Consider the following 27,144-nt stretch of genomic DNA (forward strand, 5'->3'; position numbering starts at 1 on the left):
CTTTGCATTCTCCACTAAGACCTCCAGTGTAACACAGAATCAGAACCTGAGCTACTAATTTTGGTATCAAGGCTGTTACTCCTGAGCATGGGTGTAACCTAATGATTATGTGTATTACATAATCATGATAGTAACAATTTAAAATATTTCTATATAAGACTACTAACATTCTTTGAGTCTTAAATGCTTACAAAGTTTTTTAATAATTATAAGTTACAAAGAGATTGTCCCAATAAATTGGAATTTAAAAATCTGTCTGTTTCTTTACATTTCTGTATAATTCTTGCTGCATTTTTCCACACACTTCTTGCACGCCAGCGCTGTGCAAGATTTTTGTGAAGACTAATACTTCTAAACAGGGGAGGTAAATTCAGGATACAGAGGCATAAATCACACAGATTGGACATCGGTCAGGTTCTGACCATCAGCCCACACCACCACATGCTCATGGCAAGTCCAGCATAGCTTGAGCTTGCCCATGGGCAGGGGTTTGGTCCAATGTGTGCCTCTGAGGGGGCCCCTGTGTTATCTCTGTTAGGATAAGGGTTCCCTGAAATGAAACTTTTTTCACTTTCTGTACTAGGGATATTTAAGGGAATATATTACCCAACTAAATCACTGGTAATTGTCTCATGAAGTACAGAAAATACAGGTAATCCTAGAGTCTTAAAATATACATTATTCAGACACTTTAATTTCTGGATGAAGTGGCTGGCTGTTATCTGTAACTCCCATCAATACAAACAATACTGAAATGAATTTACTGAATTTACTGAAATGAATGCTGAAAGATATATTAGCATGTTAACAAGCAGAAACAGTAAACTCTCATCACTGATAAATTTTCTAGCAGCTTGACTTTATTGGGACTCAAAGTTCACCAGTTAGCTTTTTTAATTACTATTTTTAGGAATTCTTATCAGAAAGTGAGAATGGGCAACAAAAGCTAAACCTGGTGGCATCCAAAGGAGAACTGCTGTGCTCTGTTTTACCAAACGAAAAGTCTAAAGTTATTCAGGACAAATCTGCTGCTGCTAAAGAAGATTGGAAAAATTTCATCACCACACTCCACCAGAAGAAATCTGCATTGGAGGTATTGAACATGCAGAACAGTGAGGAAAGACTGGATCTAAATTTCCTCTTTGCTTCTATTTCAAACAGCAGAGTTTAGATTTCATATATAGCTGTGTTTACTATGTGACAGAACTAAAAAATAGATGTTTTCAAGAAGTCTTATTCTTCTGCTTGCATTTTACTTTTGTTTACTTCTGCTATCCTTATGACCTGATTTCACTTTAATGGGGTGTTTCATTCAGAAGGCTGTTGTTCAGAATCAAAGACAGCAGTTGCTGAAAATCAGTAGTCTCATCAAATGTTTGATGAGTTTGTGAAATAGATTTTCTTTCTGGAAAACAGTTTTAATACAGGTTTCTGACACAGCTGCTTATTGAATAGTCCCAGTAGAGTGTGTAAATGTTGTGTCTCTTAGCAAATAGGTGAAATGTACTTATTTAATTGAGCAACTTTTTAAGTAAATGCCAGTGCCTTTCTCTGTTCAGAACTCACAATTCAACCAGCAGGTGGTGAATATCTTAAAATCATAAACCTTTTAAGGTCATAGGTTTTAAGGTCAAAAGGTCCCGTCTGAAATTCCCTGCATAGAATAGGAGAATTAAAGTTCCTAGGCATTCTTGTTTCAAACCAATGCTGCCTAGACAGGTGAGAAAAAGTTTAAATACACTTAATGCATTATGTAAAAAAAACATTTCAAAGAAAATTCTCAGGTAGCAAGGACTTACCTTTCTTTATCTCAAGGTTGCCATGGAAAGAGGATGTTCTCAGAGGTTAGTCTTATTGAGTCAAGCATTTTTCAGTCTCATAGGCTTAGTTTTTCATTCAGATATTTAAGTGATACGGGTACAGCTGAAAAGAAAATTAAATATGTCTGGGGGAAAAATACATTCAAATAACTAGGGTACAGGAGCTGTGTTGTTCAAGTTTATATTCCACATGAATTATTTTAGGTGCTCTTTTATTAAATAATGCAGAATAAGCCTACAAGAAAAGTATGCAGGCCTTGAAGGAATGCCTTCATATGCCTTTAATGCACTTTCTTAGCACCAAAATTTTACTCTAAAAAAAGAATATAAACAGAGGTGTTCCCCAGGACTGGGTTGAATTTAGACATTACCTAGAAACAGTGGCAGCCTATTTAAGGAGGGGTCAATGTCAATGTCTGAAGCCAGATATTAGAAAACTCCTCTCCCAAATTAGCCTTTATTCATACTGCCTTAGTTACGCAAATTAGGATTAGATTCAGTCAAATCTCATAACATCTGTAAAGCTTTCCAAACAAAAGAAATTTGCTTCAGCCTCCCCTCAGCTGTGAGTACATTGTTACTTCTATTTTGCTTTTGTTAAAATGTACCCTATCAAACTTTTATTTTGGTGTCTGCGGGATAGGAACAGACAGAGCTGATGTAATTTATTTGAAGAGTTGTGTATAATTTGCCTACAATTATATATCCTTTTTGTATGGTTGATCTGTGTCTTGTGAATGAGTTGGGTCTAGTGCACTGGGACTAGTCATAGAAATTTGCATGCCTTCCTAGAGCTTAAAGATCCAGATGAAGGACTTTGAAGCAACTGCTGAGCCTCTGCAGGAGTGGCTGACCACAACTGAGAAGATAGTACAGGGAAGTAGCAGTCGGCTCCATGATCTTCCTTCCAAGAGGAGAGAACAGCAAAAGCTGCAGGTGACTTACAAGGGCTCTTAACACAAGCCAGATCTTCCTGTTCCATCCTCCTGGCTTCCTTGGTTACTTATAAAAGCTTAATCATTCTAGTATCCTCACCTCTAAATTGGATGGGAACTGTTTTTGAGGTTTGCTGTTGATGATCCTGTTCCATCAAATTTTGCATCTCCACATTTCTTACGACATGCTGCTCCATTGCTGTAACCGTATGGTGTGCCTTTCTCAGCAAGTTTGCCATATGTCACTTCTATTTTTCATGGCACCTTCATGCTTCTCTATCTCCTGCTTTCTTGTACCCACTCTTATTATTACTGTGCTTGTGCTTTACAGTCTGTCCTTGAGGAAATAAGCTGCCACGAGCATCAGCTCAACAGGCTAAAAGAGAAAGCTCAGCAGCTGTGGGAAGAACAAGCTGTCAGCAAAAGCTTTATGCGCAGAGTGTCTCAGTTGTCTTCTCAGTATCTTACTCTATGCAATCTGACAAAGGTAATGCATCCAATGTATGTGCTCCTAAGCAACTCCTTTGATGTATGTGGGGAAAAATAAAGACTGAAATGTGAAACACTGCAGTTGTCTTGCTTGCCCGCTCTGTGATATGTCTGAGCTATTCTGTCTTTCACATTGACTTTTAGGAGTGGAGAGTAAAAACTGTCAACAAAATATAACTGTGATTTTTTTATTATTATTATTTAAAACTGTACTGATTAAGAAGTAAATCCCACCTGATTATACAGTAATCAGACTTGATTTTGATTCTTTCAAGCACTGAAGACAGTTTTGTAATAAATGGCATCTGAAAGAGGTATTTTTCAAAAATTAGCAGAGGTGGAGTCTTTTTCTAGAAAATACAGGATGCAGACAAGTTGTTATTTTGTCTCATCCTATAATGATGATTATTGGCATTGTAACTATTTTCATCTAAAAGTAATAGGTTGGTCTTCTAAAAAAATTTACTTCTTAAGCTGCTTTTGAATGTTCAAGGAGAGACATAGTCCAAATTCTAAACCATCAGACTAAGAACTGAGCGTTTAACATAACTCTTCTTGAGCCTCACACACTTCACCACTTAATAGTTGTACCATCTCTCTGGTGTAGACAGATAAGAAAGCCTCCATATTAAGACTTATTTTTTTTCAAAGTTCATGCCATGAAGAAGGCTGGATGCAGGTTTACAGTTGCTAGAATGATTCAGGATATAGGCAATATGTTTTGGAATAACAATTCAATTCAGAAAGTATTTGTGCTTAAGGGATTGCTACTTTGGCAATTCCTACTTTTTCTGTAGAAGTAACGATTATAAAGCATATCTTTGACTTATTGAAAATTATTATATGCATGGCAATCATAAATTTTCATGTCAGTAAAATGAGAAAGTGAAAGATGCATGAGTTACTAACACAGGCTTATGCGAGCAGAACTTGTAGGAAAGGTCAGGATGAGCAGGAGTCATCTGAGGTGCAGGATACATATGGTCCAGCCTATTAGAGAAACCCAAAACTTTTTGGATAGCCATGGATCTTGAGGAAGATCTCTCTCAGTAATTTCCAAGGCCTGTTACCTTGACTTGACTTTTGTTCTCTGTCACAGTGGAAAAAACACACTCTGCCCTGTATTCTTGTTCACATCAAGCAATGTAACTTTTAGCAATGTAACTTCAGCATTTGTTTTTGATTTGTATGAGTGTCCATGATTTTTCAGAGGAATGGTTTTACCAGTGAGAGTTATTGGGGAAAACAGGTCTTTTCCAAATATCAACAAGGTAATATTGCTGCAGTGGAGTAGCTTCTCAGGCTTAAATCTGTCATTGCGCTGGCCGATTTCACAAGTTAGCTTCCATTGCAACACTGACATAGAGCTTAGATGTGATTTACCAGATGTTTAAGAAAAAGTGAAAACAGAAAACTGCAGCTTTAGATTTAGAAAATAAAAAATTACATTTCTGAGATTTTAATTTGTATTTTATGTTTGGACGATTCATTTGTGTGTGAATGCAAAATCCATTCCATGCTTAAATGTACTTGTAATTATCAGTGTGTGAAGCAAATGTCTATGTATAGTTGATGAGACTCATTCTAAAGTCCATGAGTTGGTATGAGGAATAGGTGATCCATTAAATAGCTGTTGGTGCTAATTGCTGTATGAATTGCAGGAGAAAGTTTCCAGAATGGATAGGATTGTAGCAGAGCACCAGCAGTTCTCACAGAGTGTCAAGGACCTCCAGGACTGGGTTGCTGATGCAGTTCACATGCTGGATTCCTACTGTAATCCTACTGCAGACAAGAGTGTCCTGGACAGCCGGATGTTAAAACTAGAGGTATGGAAACAAGAGACCAAAACCTTATCTTTTTAGATCTATATGAAGAATGCAAATAGAGGATACTTAGTTGTTGCATATTAGTCTAATAACTGTTGTTCAGATGCTGATTTTCAGTTTACTCAAAAGTAACTCCTTTTGTAGCAGGAAGAGCTCATTATTAGAACTTTTCTCTAAGTAGCTAAGGACCTTAATGACATGGACAACTGCACATATGAAAATTCTTGAAGTACTCAAAAGATGTTATGTGGCTGATGGAGGTTCATTGGAATAAGTAGGGTAGTCATTTCTGTTAGTTTAGTATATTTCAATATATATTCCTAGATCTTACAGGTGATACAGCTGATTCAGCAAATCTTTTCCTATAATTGTTTGCTTTTAAAATGGTGACGACAGTTAAGAAAATAGTATCTGTTGATAACAGAACACAATAACATTAAAGAGCACTATTTAGAAGACAATATTTCAATTTTATTGATGTCTTGGATTCTGAGCCAGAGATCTTCAAAATTATAAGGCTAGGTCAAAAAGCAAAAGATTGTAGCATAATACTAAATTATGTTTTGGCTTTTGTTCATTGAATCTTTTGGGTCCATGCTTTCAGGCTTTTCATGACTACATAGTGTTAGCAACTGTGAGTTTGCAACTGCACAGCTCCAGGAGCTGAACTCCCTAGGCTGACATTGATGACAGATTTTATTTGTTGATACCTTCATGTTGCAGATATATCCTGGAGTGGTAGAACTATATTTCAGCCCTGTAGAAGAGCTTTGTCATTACATCTTGCTGTCTCTGTGAATGAATCCTCCTGTTTTCCTTCTAAGTGATGTTTCCTTTGGAATGTCAGCCTTTTCACTGAACAGTACCTTTTCTGATATACTCTAAGTACCCGCACAGATTCCACGAAAATTTTCCTGTTAACTAAGGGGTTTTTTAACAGCCTAAACATTGAAAGTCACTTTCGTTTGTGAAGCCCAGCTGTGAACCCCACTGTCCATCTTCCAATTCACTACAGGCTGCTAAATATGATCAGGTCATGTTCCATTAAAGCTAGTTAGAATATTCATGTCCAGGTAATGATGAAAATAAAATATATCCACTCACTTCTTAGGGCCTGCTAGCAGTGAAACAAGAAAAAGAAGTCCAAATGAAAATTGTTCTGACAAGAGGAGAATCTGTTCTGCAAAATACTTCTCTGGAAGGAGTACCAGTGATTGAAGGCCAGTTGCAAAATCTGAAGGACAGCTGGGCTTCTCTTCTGTCTGCTTGTATACAGTGCAAGAGGTAAAAAGGGAGTGAGGTGCAGAATGATGCTTAGTAACAACACACTGTCAAAACTTTTGAAAAGTAATTTTATTACTACAGAAATCAAATTCATGTAAAACGATTGCATATGCCAAACACTTTGGATCTAGAAGTTGTGATATATTCATTTGAAGTAGAAGGGGAGGAAACTGTGAGAGACCTAAGCTTTATTAACACTTATTGTCAATGTACTCTTAAAACTGGATTCCATGTTCATAATCTTGAATATTTTACTTTGTGTTGCACTTGATGCTTTGAAACCTTCTCAGAAATGAGATTTTTTCATTGACATTAATGGTTGCTCTGTCAAGATTCTACCTGCTTTTCCACCTGCTACCATTCCAAAGAACAAACTGTAAATTACAGTGTCCAACAGTGCTTCTCCAAGTGATAGAATAAAGAAATATAAAGGAAAAAATGGAGATTTCTTTGGTGGAGCATCAATAGTTGCAAATATTTCAAGTTAAAGAAACAAATGCAATTCAACAGAATTGAATGCAGCAACTTTTGAATGTAGGTAAAGGGGCAGAAAATTTCTGATTCTGGGTCTTATGCTTTCAGTTACAATTTATTTACTAAACCTAGAACATATCAGCTACGTAAATTACACATCTACTTAATATTCCAGGTTTGGAAAACTTGATTTGTCTTTGTTAGTCAAACAGTGCTCCTAGTTCAAATCTGTAGGATTTTAACAGATCGCTTATCTTGTGGTATATCTCTCTCATATATATTTATATTCTAGAATATATGTGTATGACTATATCTCACTGCTCAAATAGCACAGGAACTTTCACTATCACAAAAAATATGTATTTTTTAATTACAGCCAACTGGAAGGAGCTCTCTCCAAATGGACAAGTTACCAGGAAGATGTTAATCAGTTTTCCAGATGGATGGAAAAAGTAGAAGCAAGTATGAATGCTTCTGAAAGGCAATATGCTGAACTGAGAGAAAAAACAGCTGCCCTCAGCAAAGCAAAGGTGTGTTTGATTTATGACAAACCATCAACAAGTACATAACGTCTTAGAGGCAATAAAACAAACTGTCTAACTGCAAGATTAATCTGTGGTCTTGTTTTAATGGTGCCTTTTATATATTCTTCTCTTTCTGTTTTGCAGCTACTCAATGAGGAGGTGTTGAGTCATAACAGCCTGTTGGAGACTATTGAAGTGAAAGGAAAGGGGATGGCTGAGCATTACATTGCTCAGCTTGAGCTACAAGACCTTCAGGAGAGGTATAAATTCCTCAAAGAAAGAACAAAGGTACAGTTTTTCTTCATAGCACTCCTTGTGCAAAACGGAAAAAAATATTTCCATTGATCATTTATTTTACAGTTAAATGAGGATTAAGAATTTGGGGACAGCTGTAGCTTACTGTAACAGAAACCTACTAGGGTGATTTATAAATCTGTCTTCCTGTACTGAGCTTCAGATCTTTCAGAAGGGTTCTAAAAATCAGGACTGTAGTCTGAGGAACTCCATGTCAAAAGGTTCATTGACTTCAGCACAGATGTAATTTTACCCATTGTGAAATGTTGAAAAAATCTTCAGACTTGTGATTTGCATAAGTGTATGTTTGCAATAAATTTTACCAGTCAGTTGTGTGATTCAAAAGTGGTTGACAGCTACAGAGATTTTATTAATGAACACGAACCTTATTAGCAAGTAAACTGACACAAGTGCAATAAGTACTACATTTACTGATAAATATTGATAATATATACCTGGAAAAGGTTAGGACATATATTAAGATCAGGATGGATGGAGCTTAGGATAAAATATAAGGTAAAAAATAATGAAAGACCTGGTGATAAAGCTAGGCAATGATCTCCAGTTAACCCAAGTTCTTCTGCGATAATTAAATAACACATGCTCAGCCAACTTCGCTTGAGGACAGCAGTGTAGTAAAATTGAATATTCTTGTGTCAGTGATGCCTTTGTCATGTAGAATGACAAAATTCAAAATTCAGCCAAAATTCCATTTTTCAAACGCATAAGTGATTCAGTGATTTGTGGACCCCTCTTCCACAACTGCAAAAAATGCCATCCTCTGTCTTTCTTTTGATTTTGAGTGAATAAAATTGCTCAGATTTGCCAGAGAGATACATAAGTCCTGGGAAGTACTACTATCCCATGGGGATGCCCTAGTCTACCTTTTTCTCCTGCACAAAGCTGTACAAGTTGCCTGTATTTGCTCAGCTTGAGTAACAGCATAGGAACAATAAGAAATGGATGGTGGCTCACAGAGGCAAGAGTTCTGTACATCTTACCCCATGTAGCAAGAAGCATTCCTTCTTTCTCTTCCATCGAATATCCCTGATGACTGATCTCCCCTGTTCCCAACTGTGGTGATAGTGTTAAGTGTCAAGAGTGCAATCAGCTCTGAGAAAGAAATTCAAAATTCAAAGCACATAGCTGGAAAGTAAAGAATGTTCAAATATTTTACTAATCCTCTGGCCAGGCAGGAAACCTGACAAGATTCCCTGAGGATTTATGGCCACATCTGAGCAGACCAAGACTTGTAATTTCCTAAGCCCCTGTTGAGAGGCAAGAAAACTGGTCTCTCTTTTCCCCTTCCCACTTCTGGGAATGTAAAAGATGTGATAAGACTCCTGTTTTCCTCCTTTCTCCCACTAGACAGACGTGTTAGAAATAAGAGGTGAAGCAGACAGTAAATTCATAGGTTTATTAAAGGGATTGTCTTTTGATGAGTCTGCTGCTCTCAAATGCAGCCTGTCTTGTCTCCATCAGAACTTGATTCCCCATTCCCATAATTTCTTAGAGGATGTGAATTACATGTAGTTTATTTTTCTTGCACTTAGTAAGCCTAATCTTGTTCCAATATATGACACCATTCCTTCGGTACTCCAGGTACGGTAATATTTTAGTGCTGAAATTATTGTAACTTGCTCATTCACACAGAAGACTTGCACTCTATTTCTTACTGTGCTCTGTAGGGACTGCCTGCAAATATCTTCAAACCTGAGATAGTATATACTCCTAACAGAAGGTTCCAATTCAATTTGCAAAAAAAAAAAGTCATGCAAAAGAAAAAAATGCAATTTCTAAGCTCATATGCTTATTAATCACTTCAGCAAAATTATTTTAAATTGCAGTAAAAATGAAGAAAGTTTTTTGTTATTAAACACTAAGGTGCTATTTTAAAGTAATCCCAGATCAAAACTCTAAATCTCAGAAGTTACAATCTTCTGAGATAAATATTTTTACCCCTACATGTCTCCCTCTTTCCCTGTAATCAATTAAGTCATCTTCAGAATTCAAGTACTTTTGAATTCTTGGTCAGTTCAGCATCAGATACAAATCTTTTCCCTTAATGGATGGCTGGGGTTTATGCTCTCTTGGTTTGACAATGCACTAAGATATGTATACATATTTGTAAATATTTTTACATGCAGGAGGCTGTAACAAAAGCTGAAGGACTGCTTACCTTACACCAAGAGTACCAAAGAAATCTGAAGGCCTTTGAAGTGTGGCTGGAGAAGGAACAGGAAAAACTTCACTGTTTATGCCATCTTGATGGTGATGCCCAGGAACAGGAGGCAACACTCCGAGATTTACAGGTATGTGATGTGTGACACCCTAAGGGGAAAAAAAAAAATCAATCCTGTGATGGTACAGTAACAGAATATAATGGTATAGTAACAGAATAACACTTATTTCCAGACAAAAATTGTCTTGAGACCAACTTGAAATTGCATTATACATGAACACTTTGTTGCTCAAAAGTGATGCTCAAAGTAAAGTGTTGCTCAAAAGTAAAGGTAGTGGAAATATTGTTGCTTATTTCTGGAAAAAAGTGTCAGGCCTTGAATGAAATCACCAGGCATATCAATCCTTTCTTGAAAGTGTTGAATTTGTGTTAGATGTTGGTTTACCTCTCCTTTTCCTTGTGTGTTTCATAAAATCTGATTAGTATTTTCATTTGCATTCCATCTTTTATTGCTCACTGTGCAGGTGCACCTACTTTCAGGCAGTTCCAGTCATGCAGGCTGCCTCTCATAGTGAGGTGGGAAGACTACCACTGACCCACTTCAGTGAAAGTGAATGGTGAACCCATAGTGCTTCAGTAATTCCCCAGTTATTATCTTAAGCTGACTTAAGATGCTAACCTGTTGTTGAGGGAGCACAAAGTCTGTATTTGAGATATGAAATGTTTATTACTTTATTCAGGATACTGAGAGGGTCATGATCAAGGAGTCTGCATATATTTCTTAGTTACTTAGTTATATTATAGTTACTCTACAAAACCCATTTTGAAAATCTGGATATTTATCTCAAGTGAAATCTGAGATGAAACACAACTGTGTTTTGTTAAGGTAATTTCCTTGTTATGTTTTCTAATCAGAATGAATCACTTTGTACTTTCTGATTAAGTGCAAATAAGCATCAAAATGCCATATATGTCCAGAAGAGGGTATCAAAAATTAGTCTGGAGTGTTGTCTCAAACATATGTAAAAATAAATAGGTTTGTTTATTTTAGAAGATTGAAGCCTCGGTTTTTAAAGAGATTCAATTTTAGAATCAGTCTTACAGTCTGCTTGCCACATCTGGAAAGTTTTGAATTTATGCTGTGGTGAATGGATTCCATCCATCCCATGCTGGCTCAGGCAGCCAGTGTTTCAGAACTGATGAACTTGGCAGGAGAGGAAAGAATTTAATGCATGCTTTGTCAATAATTTTCTTCAGTTCAGTTGTCAGTAATAGTGATACTTAGCGTGCTTTGTAAGTGAGCATGCTGTGTTATTAGAGTTATTAGACTCTCTCTAATGTATGTTTAACCATAGATAAATAAAGAGAATGCCCAGCTGTTTTCATAGGAACCAAGGGGGGTTTTGCCACGCGTGAATGGAAGCTGTCAATGTAGGGTATGTAACTAACTCTATCTTTACAGGAACTGCAGGTCCACTGTGCAGAGGGACAAGCATTATTGAATGCTGCTGTCCATGCCAGAGAGGAGGTGATTCCCTGGGGTATTCCCCAGATAGAAGACAGAGCCCTGGAATCCTTACGGCAGGATTGGCAAGTTTATCAGCACAGGCTGTCTGAAACAAGAAGCCAATTAAATGCCACTGTGAGCAAACTGAGGTTAATGGAGAAAAAATTTCAGAAGGTTAATGACTGGTTAACAAACCTGGAGGAGAAAGTTGCTATCAGGACTGGAAGGAGGTCTGGTAGAGCAACAAAAGAAATGCAGCTTCAACAAATGAAGGTAAAGAATATAGTTAAGGCATTCCTTAAACAAAATAACATATGAGGTTTCTGTGTCAATTCCTGGGTGCACTGTGAAAATGAGAGCAAGCTTTTCAATTTATTCTGAGTTGTTGACTAAAATTACGGATCCAAGACAGCTTTGTGCCTTCTAGATGTAGGTTCCTCCCATTTTACTGGTGGAGGTATGGCTATAACAATGTTGAAATCTTGCAGAAAGATCTGTAATTCATATGTTCTATAGTGTGTGAAGATAGGCAGTGGAATGGACAAGAATTAATATGGTAACAAGAGTAAAATGTGACCAACTGTATTATGAAGTCTCCACTGTGTCAATGAAATAATTCTCCTTTAGTCACTGGAATGAGAAGACATGGTTCTGAATAAACACAGGAAGCAGATCAGAAGCCAGGTTACACTTTACAGTCATCATCAAAACTTCAGGTGAAATTTATAGGAAGCCCAGATAGTATTTCTACTATAATTTTTCAAGGGGAAAAAAATTACAAGTATTGTATCCGTAGTAATGAAATGCAGTCCATATGGGATGCAAATCTTTCCAGCATATTTGTTACAATAACTTTCATCAGATTCTGGTTTATTTTCTAGTTATAAATGAATGCTTACAACCATGCATTTGTTTTCTTTTTCAATGATTTCCTGACTTAGTTACAGTTAAATTCCTGGTAGTTTAAGATGTTTGAATCAGTCATATAAGTTTGATAATTCCTTTCTCATAGAAGTGGCATGAAGACATTGCAATCTACAAAGATGATGTAGAGGAAGTTGGGGTATTGGCTCAGCAAATGCTAGAGGAAAATCTCACTGCAAGTAGAATGGGAAGTCAGGCTACGCAGCTTACATCTCGCTACCAAACTCTTCTTCTTCATGTCTTAGTAAGTAATGAAAACTAATTCATTGTAACATCATTAGTTGCCAGTTAAGAAGCAAATACAAACAGGCTTTTGTAATTAGATTTTGAGTCTATTCATTACTGTAGACTCAATAGCACAACATTCACATATATATTCATATACATATACACACAGATTTCATTGGATTAAATGTATTACAGAAACATAATCAGGATGATGAAGTAGAATGCCCTGTCACTATCTTTTTTAATAGTTTCAGGAGAGAAATTCACAATAAAGTATTCTTGAATGCTAATTGACCTCTAGATAAATGTTTTTAGGCTGCTACTGATACACATTAGTATGTGGAAAATTTTATTTGGTAAGGTGCAGTCTTCAGGTTAATTTAAGTAGTAAGCCTCATAGTACTGTAATGAAAAGTCACAATTCAAAGTTCAAAATGAGAGTACATTTTCAGTGTTTGGTATTAGTTCAGTTTTAATGTAATATGTACCCCCTGACAAGAGCCCTGTAAGAATTATCCACTATTTATGAAATAACTCAAATCCCATATGTTTTATCTTTGTATAATAGATTTTATTAATAAATAGCAATTTATTGTTATCTTAAACAAATAGCAATAATTAGCATCTGAGTGGTCCTTGTTTCTACCCCTTACCCTGCGTATTTGTTTAAAGGAGCAAGTAAAGTTTCTGGAAGAAGAAATACGCTGTATGGAGGAGTCAGAATTGTCTTTTAGTGCTTACACAAATTGGTATGGAGCTACTAACAAGAACTTCAAAAATGTGATCACCAAATTTGACGTGGTTGATAAAACAGTAATGGAGAAAAAAGTGCAGAAACTAGAGGTACGGCTTTCTTAAATACAATTTTTGTTTCTGTTCACAGACAGGAGGCTGTATTTTAACATACATCTTAACAGCTGCTCAAAATTCTGACTTTACCTTCCCAGAGAACATGATGGGATAAGACCACACAGTACAGAACTTTCTATTGTCACATCTCATTAGATCATAGTTTGGCTATTGAAGTTACAAGTAGTTTTAAATAATACAGTCCTAAATAATAGTCCTATTTTTCCGTAAGGCATGCTTGTATCTGTTTTATGTTAGGTTAAAACTTAAAATAAATTCCTATATCCCCAGTTCCCTGCAAGTATACTTTTTTTGTGCACTGTGTATTTTCTGTGTCCTGTGGCAAGAAGTGCTTCTTATTTCTCTTCATTGAAACCCTCATGTTTCATTCCAAAAGTTGTAGATGAGCTTCTCATATGTCCTGCAGCTTAAGCAGCTTAAATGTAATACGCTAAGGGAAAGTTTTCATCTGTTCCAGAATGTGAAGTCAACATCCTTTCCTGGGAGCCCTCAGTTTCTCTGTTTAAATTCACAAGCCCAGTGCAGGGCAGAAGTATTTGCTTTATCTGCTTCCTTCTAGCTTGACACACCTTAACTCCAGGCAATTTTGTACTGAAAAGTCCACTCATTTTCCCTAGCAATTCTTTCTGTGTCTGTAGCAAAGTTTAAAAAAAGCAAGTTTTTATACATTTTCTGTTAACCAAGGTTTCCTTCACAGGTGCTATTGAGTGATATGGACATAGGCCACAGTTTACTGAAATCAGCCCGTGAGAAGGGGGAGCGAGCCATAAAATACATGGAAGAAAACGAAGTTGACCAGTTAAGAAAAGAAATTGGAGATCACGTGGAACAGCTTGAAGAGCTGGCTGGCTCTATCAGAAAAGAGCACATAACTTCAGAGAAGTGTCTTCAGCTGGTAAAGGAGTTCTCAGACAAGTATAAGGCCCAAACTCAGTGGGTCATGGAGTACCAAGCCATCTTACATGTTCCCGTGGAGCCAAAGAGTGAACTCTATGAGAAGAAGGCACAACTGTCCAAATACAAGGTAAAAAGGAATTATCTCATAAAACTACTGAATTTATTTTAATCTAGTGATGCTCAATAAATCCTCTGATCAGGTATCCAAGTTTCTTCAGGAGGTACATGAGATGTTTCTCATCTGGATGTCCCAATCAGCATCAATGAAAACATGCATGATACCTGCGTCTACAAACCAGACTGAGCCCCTGAATTTGAAATGTCCAAATAAGGCTTCCATAGCTGAAAATTTCCTGTAATGGAGCAAAATTCTTTTATGAGTTACACATACGAGTATTTGCATTGGTCTCAACAGAGGTGATTGCAGTTGAAGCGAATACAGAACTCAGTTGGTCTTTCATGACTTCAGACATTGCCACTGTTTAGATTGACTTAATCAGCTTTCTGGTTAAAGCTGGATGTCCCAGGTCAACTTATATCTGAGACAGTCAGCTGCTATGACCTCCCAAGTTTTTGTTAGTATTTTAATGAAGTGTTTGGCTTATTTTCCAGTCACAAAAATTAGTAGAAAATTTGCTGACAAGCTTAATTTTTTCTTCTAGTGATGTTTTCATAAAATACTCCAGGATTACAAATGTTTCATGAAATGTGTACTGCGCCCAGCTGAGGTGGAGTTAACTCTCCTCACAGCAGCCCATATAGTGCTGTGCTTTACATTTGCGGCTAAAAAGATGTTGCCAACAATCCAGTGTTTTGGTCATTGCTGAGCAATACCTACATTGCTTCAAGGCTTTCTTGCTAAAGCTGCCCAGTACTCCTTGCCAGCTTCCCCACTCAAAGTTGTATGTCACATCTATGTGCTTACTTTCTACGTATCTGGGGAGTTGTACACACCAAAGTACAGTGCTAGGCACTCATCACACACTAGCTCATTAAGGGGACGGCTTTGGTGATACCTTCCCACCTATTTTCATAATTTGTTCCTCTGAACAAATTCTATCCCTAGAACTGGCCACTTCATGAAGATGAACTCCCTTTGCTTCACCAGCTCCAGACTGTCAGCCATTTGGCTACTAGCCACTCTCAAAAGGACCTATTGTTTTTACATGTGTGCACAGTTGTTGTCTCAGGGCAGAGCTGAGAAACAGAATCTTGCATTGGTAAACAAAGTTCTGCCTGTCTGGAAAGGATGATATAAACCATGGTAGAAGGCTGTGCATCAGGCCAAAAGGAAGTTAGTGAAATACATCTCCAGTGATCAGTAGATATATTTTAATTCTTGCTTGCATTGTAGTCCATACAACAGACTGTTCTGTCTCATGAGCCCTCAATAAAGTCAGTGATTGAAAAGGGAGAGGCACTTTGTGATTTGGTGAATGATGTGGCTCTAAAGAACAACATTCAAGACCTTCAGAGCAGTTACCAGGATCTCTGCAGCAAAACGAAGGTAAAAAGGAAGAAACATCAGGATTCTTCCAATTTGCTATTTTTTTACTCCTCTTTAAGAAATTAACTATTTATTTCATGCTCTGTCATGTCTATCTAAAGAACCAGCTACCTTTAATTACTCTTGGTGTTTTGTTAGGGTTTTTTTTGATTTCTTTTGGAGGGGGGAAGAGAAGTGGCAGGCAAGTTTTGAATATGAAAAAAATTACATAAATAAATCGAACCAGAGTAGCTGAAATGAATTCTGAATGTGGCAGTTGAAATCTTTGTGGTTGATAACACTAAGGGGGTATGTATCGGTGACTAGTCTGTGTTATTGTTACTACTTTTGAAAGTGTTTAATAGAATTCTAAGTATATTATTCCTTGAAGGGACAGATGCCCTTAGATTATACCCTCTCTTGTTTCTGCTTGATCTCCACAAACTGTTTAGTTTAGTTGTTGAATAAAAGGCACTGGAGAAAACAAACTGCAAGACGGATATAATTTAATTCATCAAGGGCATTATTAATTAACACTGATTCATTAGTCCATATGTATGTAGTACTTTGAATGGTCTAATGCTTCTAAATACATCCTAAAGTATGATTATTCCTAAAGCTTTTAATAGGTTATACTCCTAACAAGGATAAGCTCTGCAAACCATGTTAGTACTTATGTTTGACCTAGGCACCTTTAATTGCCAATCCAGACACCAATAGGAGATGATTTTATTTTTTTCAAGGTTGATTTTTAGTTTAAAGACACACCTCTGATCTGTACCAAAAAAGTGATACCCATTGCATTAGATATAATGTTGGCAGCTGAAATTTAGAGAAGCTTCCTGAAAAGAATAAATACTTTTTAACTCAGTGTGTACATTCTTAATTTGTCAGCCACAGGCACAGGCAGTACGTACATGCAAGGGCTGTAAGCAGCAGCCATAGCATTTGGTAGGTCAAGTGCAGTCTTTCAAAGAGTGTGTAACAACTGTGAGTGAACTTAATGTCAAGTTGACAGTGTTCATTTCTCAAGTGTTTCCCTCAGCCTTCAAAGTATGGTATTTCATCTGGAATGAAAATACTGCTTGGTACCACAGAAGTAATTATTCACAGAAATGTATTCACAGAAGAAATGTGTCTTTTGATTTCTTCCTTTACAGACTATTCATATGAGATTCCCTCACAGGAATATAAATTTAGATGATAATTCTTACTATGTTTTCAAGTTCTTGGTGGGTTTTGGCTTGTTTGGGTTTTTTTTTTTAACTCTTGTAATTACCTGAAAAATTAATTTTGGTTGTTGTGGACCTGCAGGCATGTGTTGAAATCTTAGAGGTGAGAGTAAAAGAACACGAGGATTACAATAGTGATTTGCAAGAAGGGGAGAAATGGTTATTACATATGTCCAGCAGATTGGCCAGCCCTGACCTCATGGAAAGCAACAATCTTGAAATAATCACTCAGCAACTAGCTAATCAAAAGGTGGGTTTGCTATTGGTGATCTTCCTTTGTAAAATAGAAATTTTCTCTGCCTCCACTACAGAGATCTAATTATTTGTCATTCCCCTATTTTATTTCTCTTGCTGCTAAATGTGTAAATAATCATCAGTGTTACTAATGCAGTTAACAAATATGGCTTGTTGTTAGCATAATTTCTTAGATGAAACTGCATTTACAAAGAGCTTTGTTGTACTCTGATCTGATTTCTGTGTCTGATTTTAAATTGAAAATTTTCTTGGTATGGATATGCTAACAAGAACTTTAGAAATTTGATCACCACATTGGATGTGGCTGATAAAACAGCAATGGAGAAGAAAGTGCAGAAACTAGAGGTACCTCTATTAGGTTGTTCTAATTCTAGGTTCTTCTATTAGGTTGTAGCTTTTATTCAAGGTGCTGTTATGGTTACTTTTAGTGAAAATCATTTAATACCTTGGTAGCCAATGCTTTCTAGAAGATAAAAGAGAACAAAATCCAACCTACCACTAGCTGAAACTGAGATTCCAATGACAAATATTGAAGTCTTTAAATTATTTGTGATTGGTATGTTACTCTTTAAGTAACCTCCTTAGATAAAATATTGGCTCCACCAAAGTCAACGTAAAAACTGTCCACTGTGGAAAGAGCTTATGGAATGAGATATGATTCAACATGAGATTTAATTTGCATTACTAGACACAAGAGAAACTGGAGAAGCCCTGAAGAGCGTGCAACAAATGAAGATTCAGTGTAGTCTTGGGGTCTGAGCAGAGAGTGTTTTCACATTATGACAGTGTTACTGCTGTTTCTGTGGGGTATCTGTGTAAAGACTTTTGACAATGACTTTACAATGAACATGCAATGCAATAGCTTGACTATGAGAAAACATGTTTGATTTTTTTTTTCCAAATCTGAGGATGAAGTGTTTAAAGGAGGAAGAAAAAACATTCTGCACCACAGCATATTTCTTCAAAAGTATTTTATCTGTTTTTTAGGCTATCATGGAAGAAATTGCAGGATTTGAAGATCGTTTGAACAACCTTAAGAGTAAAGGTGATTACCTGATCACTCAATGCTCGGAACATCTTCAAGCAAAATTTAAGCAAAATATACAAAGCCATCTTCAGGGGACAAGGGACAGCTATTCTGCCATATGTAGCACAGCCCAAAGAGTAAGTCTTGTTTCAAAGATTTTTTTTAATGCCATTTAAAAATAAAGTGTATTATTATTTCTATGAGTTATTTCTTTAAACGGTATAAAACTCTTCCTATTGTTTCCATTTTGATTGAACCTACAGACTACTGAGCACTTCATCATTCCTGTGCTACACTTGAATTCCTTGTGATCCAAATGTTGTCTTGCCACTAGCAAAAATAGTGGCCTGTCAGTTCTTACTTTAATCTTGCCACATGCTCACTACCTTCATATTACACTAGCTTCTGAGTAGCTGCAGAAAAAAAAAAAATAGACCTTTTCTACTTCAAAAACTAGGAGAAAATTGCAGTCTTAGTGTTGATAGTTTTCATACATACATAAACAGGCCTCAGGTATGTGCTATGAAATGCTGGCTCTCTCATTAAAACCAGACTAAGAAGGGCCAGCTGGGTCATTCTGTTAAACCAATTAAGAGATTAAGCCAGCAGTCAAAAAAAAAACAACAAACAAACAAAAAAAAAAAAAAACCTCAAACAAAACCCAAAAAACCTAAAGAAAACAACCATAAAACAAACTAAAATAATCTGACACAAAATCAATACAAAAATGTTGGATGCAGAAAAAAGAGAGCATGCTCTTCATTTGAGTCTCTATCTTTTCTTTTCAGAAGCTGTGCATTAAATATTGTACATCTTATCCACATGTTAGCAGCGTGCAGTGAGAGTTTAAGGAGTTTTCAGCCCTTGGTACTTTAATGTACAAGGGATAAAATAATCAAAGTCTTAATACTTCTGTTTTATTAGCAGTTTTCAAGGCAGGAAAAGAGAGAAAATAGTGCTATTTGAAAATGTGATAAACTTACAAAATGTTTTGTTTAGGTGTACCAGAGTTTGGAACATGAGCTCCAGAAGCATGTTAATCATCAGGATACTCTACAACAGTGCCAGACTTGGCTGTCTACAGTGCAGTCAGAGCTAAAGCCAACTACTTGGACAGTGTTCAGCCTGGCAGATGCAGTTAAACAGGTAAAAGTTTAGCACTTGAAAAAGTTCAGTTATTCTTAATAAGGTGAGTTCAGATAAGAGATTTAAATGTCTAGAAATTAGATATTTTCTAGCCTTCTCTGAAAGTTGTGTAGCCTCAAAGTTCATTCCCAACCTCAAAAGGAATACCTAGAATGCAAAATATCTGTAGGTGAAAAATCAAAGAGGGTTTTTGCTAGCTCTACTTAATGCATAGAAACATGTTACCTGAAAAATATTGGCCAGTTAGATAAATCAGATACTCCATATATATGTTTAGCAGAGGGGTTGTGTATTTCTGCTTGTCCAATTGCCCATCTGTCTATGATGTTCCTTATGAGACCTTTTCACACTACCATGGACACAGAGTCAATTATCAGGCAATTAAAACAATTTTTCAGTCTAAGAGCACAGAACTGCCTGTAACCTTCGTTGACCATTAAGAATTCTTTCATTATTCTTAGTGACAATGTAGTTTACATTGGATTTGTAACTTGGTTTTAAATTAAACTGGTATAGTGCTAAAAATGCTGGAATTCAGAGGTGTCTCATCCATCGTTTCACTTAATAGAGACCTTGAAATACTAGAGATGGCAGACCTACAGGGGCAGGGGAAGCAGGGTATGTGTAACACAGTGAGACCACCACCTAAGTTTCACTAAGCTGAATTTCTCACAATCTGTCAGACACTGGAAAATTTTATAGCTGTAGGAACAGGAAGTGTTAATAAAAGCTCTGGTTTCCATTCACATTGGGAAAGTCTGTCACCTTGTTGAGACTGTGTGTTTCTAAGAAATAAGCTAGCTAATTCATATGTCTCTAAGTGTTTTGGTAATACGATAATAATCAAGTTTTTAGGGATTATTCCTTTCCATAATTATAACAGAGCAACATTACCTGAAAAAAGATTGTATTTCTACATTTAATTTTACGGAAAAAATAACAAGGCAGAGTAAAAACACTAAAATGTATGATTGCACTTAAACAAAGATATTATTTCCAGAGTTTCAGGGTTTATTTTTGAGTTGTCTTCCCTCAGGTTAAACATTTCCGGGCTCTGCAGGAGCAGGCCAATACATACTTGGATCTTCTGTGCTCCATGTGTGATCTGTCAGATGCCACAGTGAAGAGTACAGCAGCAGATATTCAACAAACAAAACAAACGGTACAAGATAACCACAACAACCCACTTCTAATCCTATTTAGAGTTTTAACTGCCTTGATCTGTTCCCTTTTAAAAAGGTCATATTGGGTAATGGTTTAAAGAAATATCATCTTACTTTCATCTTAAGTATCTCTTTAGAGATAGTTAAACAGTTTTCTCTTTTTGCTTCTTTTTTTTTTTTTTTTTTAATTATTAAATCCATACATTGCCATCCTGGTATTAATAAAAAGGCACACAACTAAGGTTGCTAAAGGTACTTAGACAATGTTACAAGATGTTGGTCTAAAGCTACAGAAATAACATTCTGCAGAAGAAAACTTTATTCAAGTTATATTTTCAAAAAACACAATTCAGTCTAATCATCTCTGTATTTTATTATTTTATTATTATTTTTTCAACAATAGACTGATGTTATTATTGCCTTATACTAATAGATTAATAATATAATAATCATCATAACAATAAAAATATGATGGTTCAGTTCATGAATCAAAGTGCATCCATTTCAGCATATTAATTTATAGAAGTGTTCCTCAATTGTAAGTTTTAAAGTCACTTAATGCTTAGGTTTAAAATGGAATTATAAACTAAAGTTATTGGAAAAGAAGTATTATGAGCATTCCTCTTGTTGTAAACATGAAAAATTTAGTCTCTCTTACACAGACACACAACCAAAGTTTTGAAACTACTTGTAAGAGTAAAAATCTAATACATACAGTAACAACATTCCATACCACAGAAGGGAGTTGTACAAATCCAAATAACCCATAAAAATATGGCAGTCCAAGAAGTGAATAGCTGGAAAACATCACAAACATCAGAATAAGATGCTTCTTTGACATACAAAGGAGTGAAGCGTGGCTAAGAAATCACAGATGGTATAGTGCCGCTATATATTAAGCTGGTTGAGTGTCTAAATCTTAAAGGCACCCCACTGCTGTATTTAGAGCAAAAGCAGCTGTGTCACTATTGGTGTAAGAGGATTGATGGCTCAGATCTGGTAAGCATTCTTCTTATTGGCATTTTAGAAGAGGCACATAGGCAAAATAATTGAGCTAAGCAAATTAAATGGAAGTGTCTGGTTGAAACTTTTATGTAGGGTACACTCTAACAATATTCTTGGCATGCAGTAGATTAAATGATACACTTAATTTAAGCTTTAGCAGAGGACAGAGAACATTTAAATACAAACACTCATAAACTTACTTGCTTCTCTCAAGGGGGAATGATAATTAATTTCTTTTTTTGTTGTTGTTGTTGTTTCCACCCAGATTTCCTTTGATAGGTACAATTTTTGTGACTTTTGAAGGTTAAGACTCTATTTGGGGATAATATTAGCCCCTTCAGAATCTGGTGCTGAAATTGCTTTAGTACAGTATTGTGCTCAGAGGAAGAAAGGTATTCATCCTCCATTCTCCAAAAACAGATGAATTAAAGCATTCCTACTCCTTTTCATTTCTTTTCTTCTAGATTGAGCAACAGATAATGCACTCACAGTATTTGTCTCAAGGCTGGGAAGAGATCAAACAGTTGAAGGCTGAGCTCTGGATATATTTCCAGGATGCGGATCAACAACTACAGAATTTAAAAAGGAGACGGGCAGAGTTGGAGCTAAATATTGCCCAGAATATGGTACTCCAGGTTAAGGTAAGGAGACTTTGGGTTAAGAACAGACGATAAGGAAGAAGTTCATCCTGTGGCTGATATTGTTTTATGATTTATATTATATGCACATACTGCATACAATGGCTAATATGCTCTAAGCAAGAGCAGAGAAGATAGAGGAAAGAGCGTTTCCTTGTTGATGCTACAGGGTGATTTGGAGAGCAGAAAACTGTACTTTAGTATTTTTCTGGCTTTGTTTTTTTAATAATAGACAACTGTCAGCCTCCTGAGCTGATTTGCCTTTGCTTTTAGAATAGACTAAATGCTGATCACAGTGGACCTGAACATAAGATTTACAAATTGTGCTTGCAAAATTCTTTGATTTCTACACTTCTAAATAGTTTAGAAGTATTTCAAAATCAGTCAATGGAACTATTTGATGTTGCTGATCTCTAAGAAGAAGTATGACAGGAACACAATTTAATTAATGAGACAGATACCTTCATATCTTCTCTCATTAATTCCAGAAGAGAGACATTTTATTACCATTCTGTACACATCAGTTACTGTACATACCAATAACTTAACAAAATTATAATTTATTTAATAAATGAATAAATATGTGAGTTTTTAATTTTTGGTCTAGACTTTGCTTGCATTCTTTCTCTGATGTGCCAAGAATTAGGTGAAAAGTAAACAGCACTTCCTCTCCATTTCTGTTCTACTCACACTTTGGAACAGAAAGTCAAAGCCATTGAAGATGCCTCAGCACAATCTGGACTGAAAGCTGTTATGCCAGCTATCATTAGAGTCCAGGAAGAAGAAGGAGTCTCTATTTCTTCACTCTTTCTGTCAGTAACTTTGGATTATAATGAAAGGGAGACACCTGCTGGACTGTTAGATGTGGCACAAGGTGTGTTTTTTATAATAATTTCCCCTGGTAAAGGAAGACACCTAGCTCCATTTGAAGCCATCATGAAGAGGAATGAGGCAGAGCTGGAGATGGGTGTGCTTGTTTAGTTATAGTTACTGGAACTTGAATGGAGGAAAAGATTATATTTACCTTAGTGTGTAAGAGCTGAAAAATATTTGGTTAGTTTTAGTTGTCAGTATATTGTGTATTCTTCTTTTTGCGATCTCTCTGACTTCTTATTTTGTAGGACGTGTATGCAGATGAACTCTCTCAGTTACTAGTTATTAATCATACCCAGGTAATCCATGGTTTCGTTTCAAAAGTAACAGTGGTAATGGTTGCTGTTACAGAAGTAGGAACAATACAGATTACAGATATGGAGTCTCACTGACTCATAGACTCTGCTTCCTATTTTTAGTCTCTAATGAAAAAGGAAAAAAAAAAAAAGCTAGTAATAGTGCTGGTAAAATGAATTATTCTTGTGAGATTCAAGACTACCTTGCATGTTTTAGTGTGTGCTAGTCCAGAAGCCTGGACAACAGGACGTGATTCAATCACAAATTCTGTTTATCACTGGCACTTGGAAACTCCTCTGGCTTGCTTTAGCATCTATTACCAACTTGTCTTCATGTGAGAAGATGGAGAGGAGGGTTTGGAGAGGAGTGAAAACACTTCTTCCAATTTACATCTGCAGAGCATTTTCCTGGGCAGATAATTAGTTCATATACAATTTATTTATTCCAGAGCTTTTATTTAAGTTCCACTTTATAATTTTGAATGCATATTATTATATTGGGTTTTACATGTATCTTTTTCAGGAATTCAGTCAGAAGTTGCAGTCTAAGCAGTCAGCTCTCAATTCTGTGACTGAGAAAATGAACAAACTAACCCAAGGACAGGAATCACCTGAACACAAGGAAATAGGAGAACTGAGCAACCAGTGGCTGGACCTCTGCCTTCAGGCACATAATTTGCTCATGCAGAGGGAGGAGGATCTGCAGAGGACAAGGGATTATCATGATCGCATGAATGTCATTGAAGTTTTCCTGGAAAAGCTCACAAAAGAGTGGGACAACCTGGCTAGGTAAAAAAGGAGTGGTGTCTGTGCAAACTGTGCATATATGCTGAAAGAGCTGTTTACAGAATGCCTCTAAGTGAGAGCCCCTAAAAATTCCTTTTTGCATACTTAATTAAAAGCACAATTCCCTTATTAAGTATCAGGCAATTAATCATTTCTGTTGAGATAAAGAGAGTTTGAGAGGCCAGATTTTCAGTGTTTGTCTTTAAGGCAAGTATTGATTGATCAGGGTATAGCATTTCCTGATATTTCAAGAATGTTGACTATTTCATTTGAACTCATTTGTGGTGGTTCATGAATTCATGGTTCATTCCCTGGTTAATTTTCATTGTGATGCTTTGTTATATCTATTATTTGTTAGACTATATAATATATTATATATCTGATATTTGTTAGACTATTATATTAAAGCTTAGTAACTACTCCTAAATATTTACAGATGCTTTGCATAAGATAAGCACACCGGCTGTGAGCAAAATTGTGAGTGTATTGCTGCTCTTGTCACTGTCATGGAGAAAGATTCACTCAACTTGCTGTTGTTCATATGTGCAATATAATCAGTATTGTCTGTAAATGTGTATAGTCAGCCTGATGACCATAAAGGAGACATAAGGGAAACTAATAAATTTGTAAATTTTTAAAATTAGTGTTCAAGGCTGCTACCTTCAAGTGACTCTGAAAACTGTAGGTCTTTATATCATATTGATATCAGTATTTAGAGGGCATATAATTAATCCTGACCTCTTTTAAAAGCCTGTGCTGAAATAGGATCTAATAACTCATTTTTATCCTTTTTGATAACAGATCTGATGCTGAAAGTACAAATGTGCACCTTGAAGCTTTGCAAAAACTGGCAATTGCACTACAGGAAAGGAGGTTTGCTCTGGAAGATTTGAAAGATCAGAAGCAGAAGATGATAGAACACTTGAATCTTGATGACAAAGAATTAGTAAAGGAGCAATTTAGTCATTTTGAACAACGCTGGACTCAGCTGGAGGACCTTGTCAAACGGAAAATTCAAGTTTCTGTTTCAACCTTAGAAGAGCTCAGCTTGGTGCATTCCAGATTTCAGGAACTAATGGAATGGGCAGAGGAACAGCAACCTAGTGTCTCAGAAGCTCTTAAACAGAGCCCTCCTCCAGATATGGCTCAAAGTCTTCTCATGGATCATCTTACCATTTGCAGTGAGCTTGAAGCCAAACAGCTTGTTCTGAAAATGCTTGTGAAGGATGCTGACAGGGTGATGACCAACCTAGGGCTCAATGAAAGGCAAGAACTGCAGAAAACACTGTCTGATGCACAGCACCATGTGGCTTGTCTCAGCGATCTGGTTGGCCAGAGGAGAAAACACCTGAATAAAGCATTGTCTGAAAAGACACAGTTTCTCATGGCAATCTTTGAGGCTACAAACCAAATTCACCAGCATGAGAAGAAAGTGATGTTTCCAGAACATATTTGTCTTTTGCCAGAAGATGTGAATAAACAGATCAGGACTTGTAAGAATACCCAGGCTAATCTGAAGGCCTATCAAAATGAGGTCACAGGGTTGTGGGCTCAAGGAAGGGATTTAATGAAAGAAGCAACAAATCAAGAGAAGAGTGAGGTGTTAGGTAAACTGCAAGAACTACAGAATGTCTATGACACTGTTTTACAAAAGTGTAACCAGAGATTGTTAGAACTGGAGAAAAATATTGTTTCCAGGAAATATTTCAAGGAAGATTTGGATAAAGCTTGCCATTGGCTAAAACAAGCTGATATTGTCACATTCCCAGAAGTCAATGTAATGAATTCTAACACTGAGTTATACAGCCAGCTGGCAAAATATCAACAGATTCTTGAGCAATCTCCAGAATACGAAAATCTGCTACTTGCACTGCAAAGAGATGGCCAAGAAGTCCTGCCATCACTTAATGAAGTGGATCATTCTTATCTAGATGAAAAACTTAACAGTCTCCCTCAGCAATTCAATATGGTCACTGCTCTGGCAAAAGAAAAATTATATAAGGTTCAGGAAGCAATTTATGCCAGAAAAGAGTACGCCTCTTTGATTGAGTTGACAAGTAAAGCTCTGGCTGAGCTAGAAGACCAGTTTATTAACATGGACAAAGCTCCAGCTGCTCTTTCAGCCAAAGAAGCTGTGTCACTCCAGCAAGCCTACAGAGATCTCTTAGGTGAAGCCATGAGCCTTGCTGCAGCAGTGGATGAACTGAACCAGAAGAAGGAGGCTTTTCGAAGCACTGGCCAGCCCTGGCAGCCAGATGAGATGTTAAAACTTGCCACACTATATCACAAGTTGAAGAGGCAAATAGAACAGAAAATCAACCTGTTGGACGACACAATAGAAGCATGCCAGGAGCATGAGAAGATGTGTATGCAGTTTGAGGCACAGCTAGAGACAGTGAAAAAGGAGCAGTTTAAGGTGAATGAAGAAACTCTCCCAATAGAAGAAAAGTTGAAAATATACCATTCTCTGGTGGGCAGCTTGAGAGACTCAGGAAGTCTTCTGAAACGAATAACTGAACATCTAGAAGTCCTTTCTCCTCAGGTTGACTCATCTGCTTATGAGACTGCAAACCACCGAGTTAAGGTTTGGCAAGAGAAGCTGAAGTCTTTGCATTCTGCCATTGTTGACACAGTGATGGAGTGTGAGAGCAGACTTGTGCAGAGCATTGACTTCAAGACAGAAATCTGCCGCTCACTCGAATGGTTGAGGTGGGTGAAAACAGAACTTAATGGAACATTAAGTTTGGACCTCAAACTGCAAAACATCCAAGAAGAAATCCGAAAGGTTCAGATTCATCAGGAAGAAGTGCAGTCGAGCCTCAGAATAATGAATGCACTGAGCAATAAAGAGAAAGAGCGCTACATGAAAGCAAAGGAGCTGATACCTGCTGACCTGGAAAACACTCTTGCTGAGCTGGCAGAACTTGATGCTGAAGTTCAAGAAGCTATACATGTGAGACAGGTTAGTCACCCAAAACATCAT

At 36.7% G+C, this 27,144-nt stretch overlaps 1 protein-coding gene across 1 annotated transcript in view; it reads left to right on the plus strand.

The window, feature by feature from the left end:
• Window positions 1-27,144, plus strand: part of SYNE1 (spectrin repeat containing nuclear envelope protein 1) — a 279,385-nt gene that overhangs the window by 137,246 nt on the left and 114,995 nt on the right. The window contains exons 56-75 of the mRNA XM_053974692.1: window positions 911-1,093; window positions 2,613-2,756; window positions 3,087-3,242; window positions 4,906-5,070; window positions 6,182-6,354; window positions 7,205-7,358; window positions 7,497-7,640; window positions 9,794-9,958; window positions 11,291-11,608; window positions 12,348-12,503; window positions 13,160-13,330; window positions 14,055-14,381; window positions 15,609-15,761; window positions 17,055-17,222; window positions 18,215-18,391; window positions 19,254-19,400; window positions 20,437-20,562; window positions 22,033-22,209; window positions 23,899-24,164; window positions 24,963-27,123. Of these exons, the coding sequence (XP_053830667.1) occupies window positions 911-1,093; window positions 2,613-2,756; window positions 3,087-3,242; window positions 4,906-5,070; window positions 6,182-6,354; window positions 7,205-7,358; window positions 7,497-7,640; window positions 9,794-9,958; window positions 11,291-11,608; window positions 12,348-12,503; window positions 13,160-13,330; window positions 14,055-14,381; window positions 15,609-15,761; window positions 17,055-17,222; window positions 18,215-18,391; window positions 19,254-19,400; window positions 20,437-20,562; window positions 22,033-22,209; window positions 23,899-24,164; window positions 24,963-27,123 (5,631 nt within the window). The remainder of the gene's footprint in view (window positions 1-910; window positions 1,094-2,612; window positions 2,757-3,086; window positions 3,243-4,905; window positions 5,071-6,181; window positions 6,355-7,204; window positions 7,359-7,496; window positions 7,641-9,793; window positions 9,959-11,290; window positions 11,609-12,347; window positions 12,504-13,159; window positions 13,331-14,054; window positions 14,382-15,608; window positions 15,762-17,054; window positions 17,223-18,214; window positions 18,392-19,253; window positions 19,401-20,436; window positions 20,563-22,032; window positions 22,210-23,898; window positions 24,165-24,962; window positions 27,124-27,144) is intronic.

Source organism: Vidua macroura, chromosome 3, assembly GCF_024509145.1.
Source record: "Vidua macroura isolate BioBank_ID:100142 chromosome 3, ASM2450914v1, whole genome shotgun sequence".
Classification (NCBI taxonomy): domain Eukaryota; kingdom Metazoa; phylum Chordata; class Aves; order Passeriformes; family Viduidae; genus Vidua; species Vidua macroura.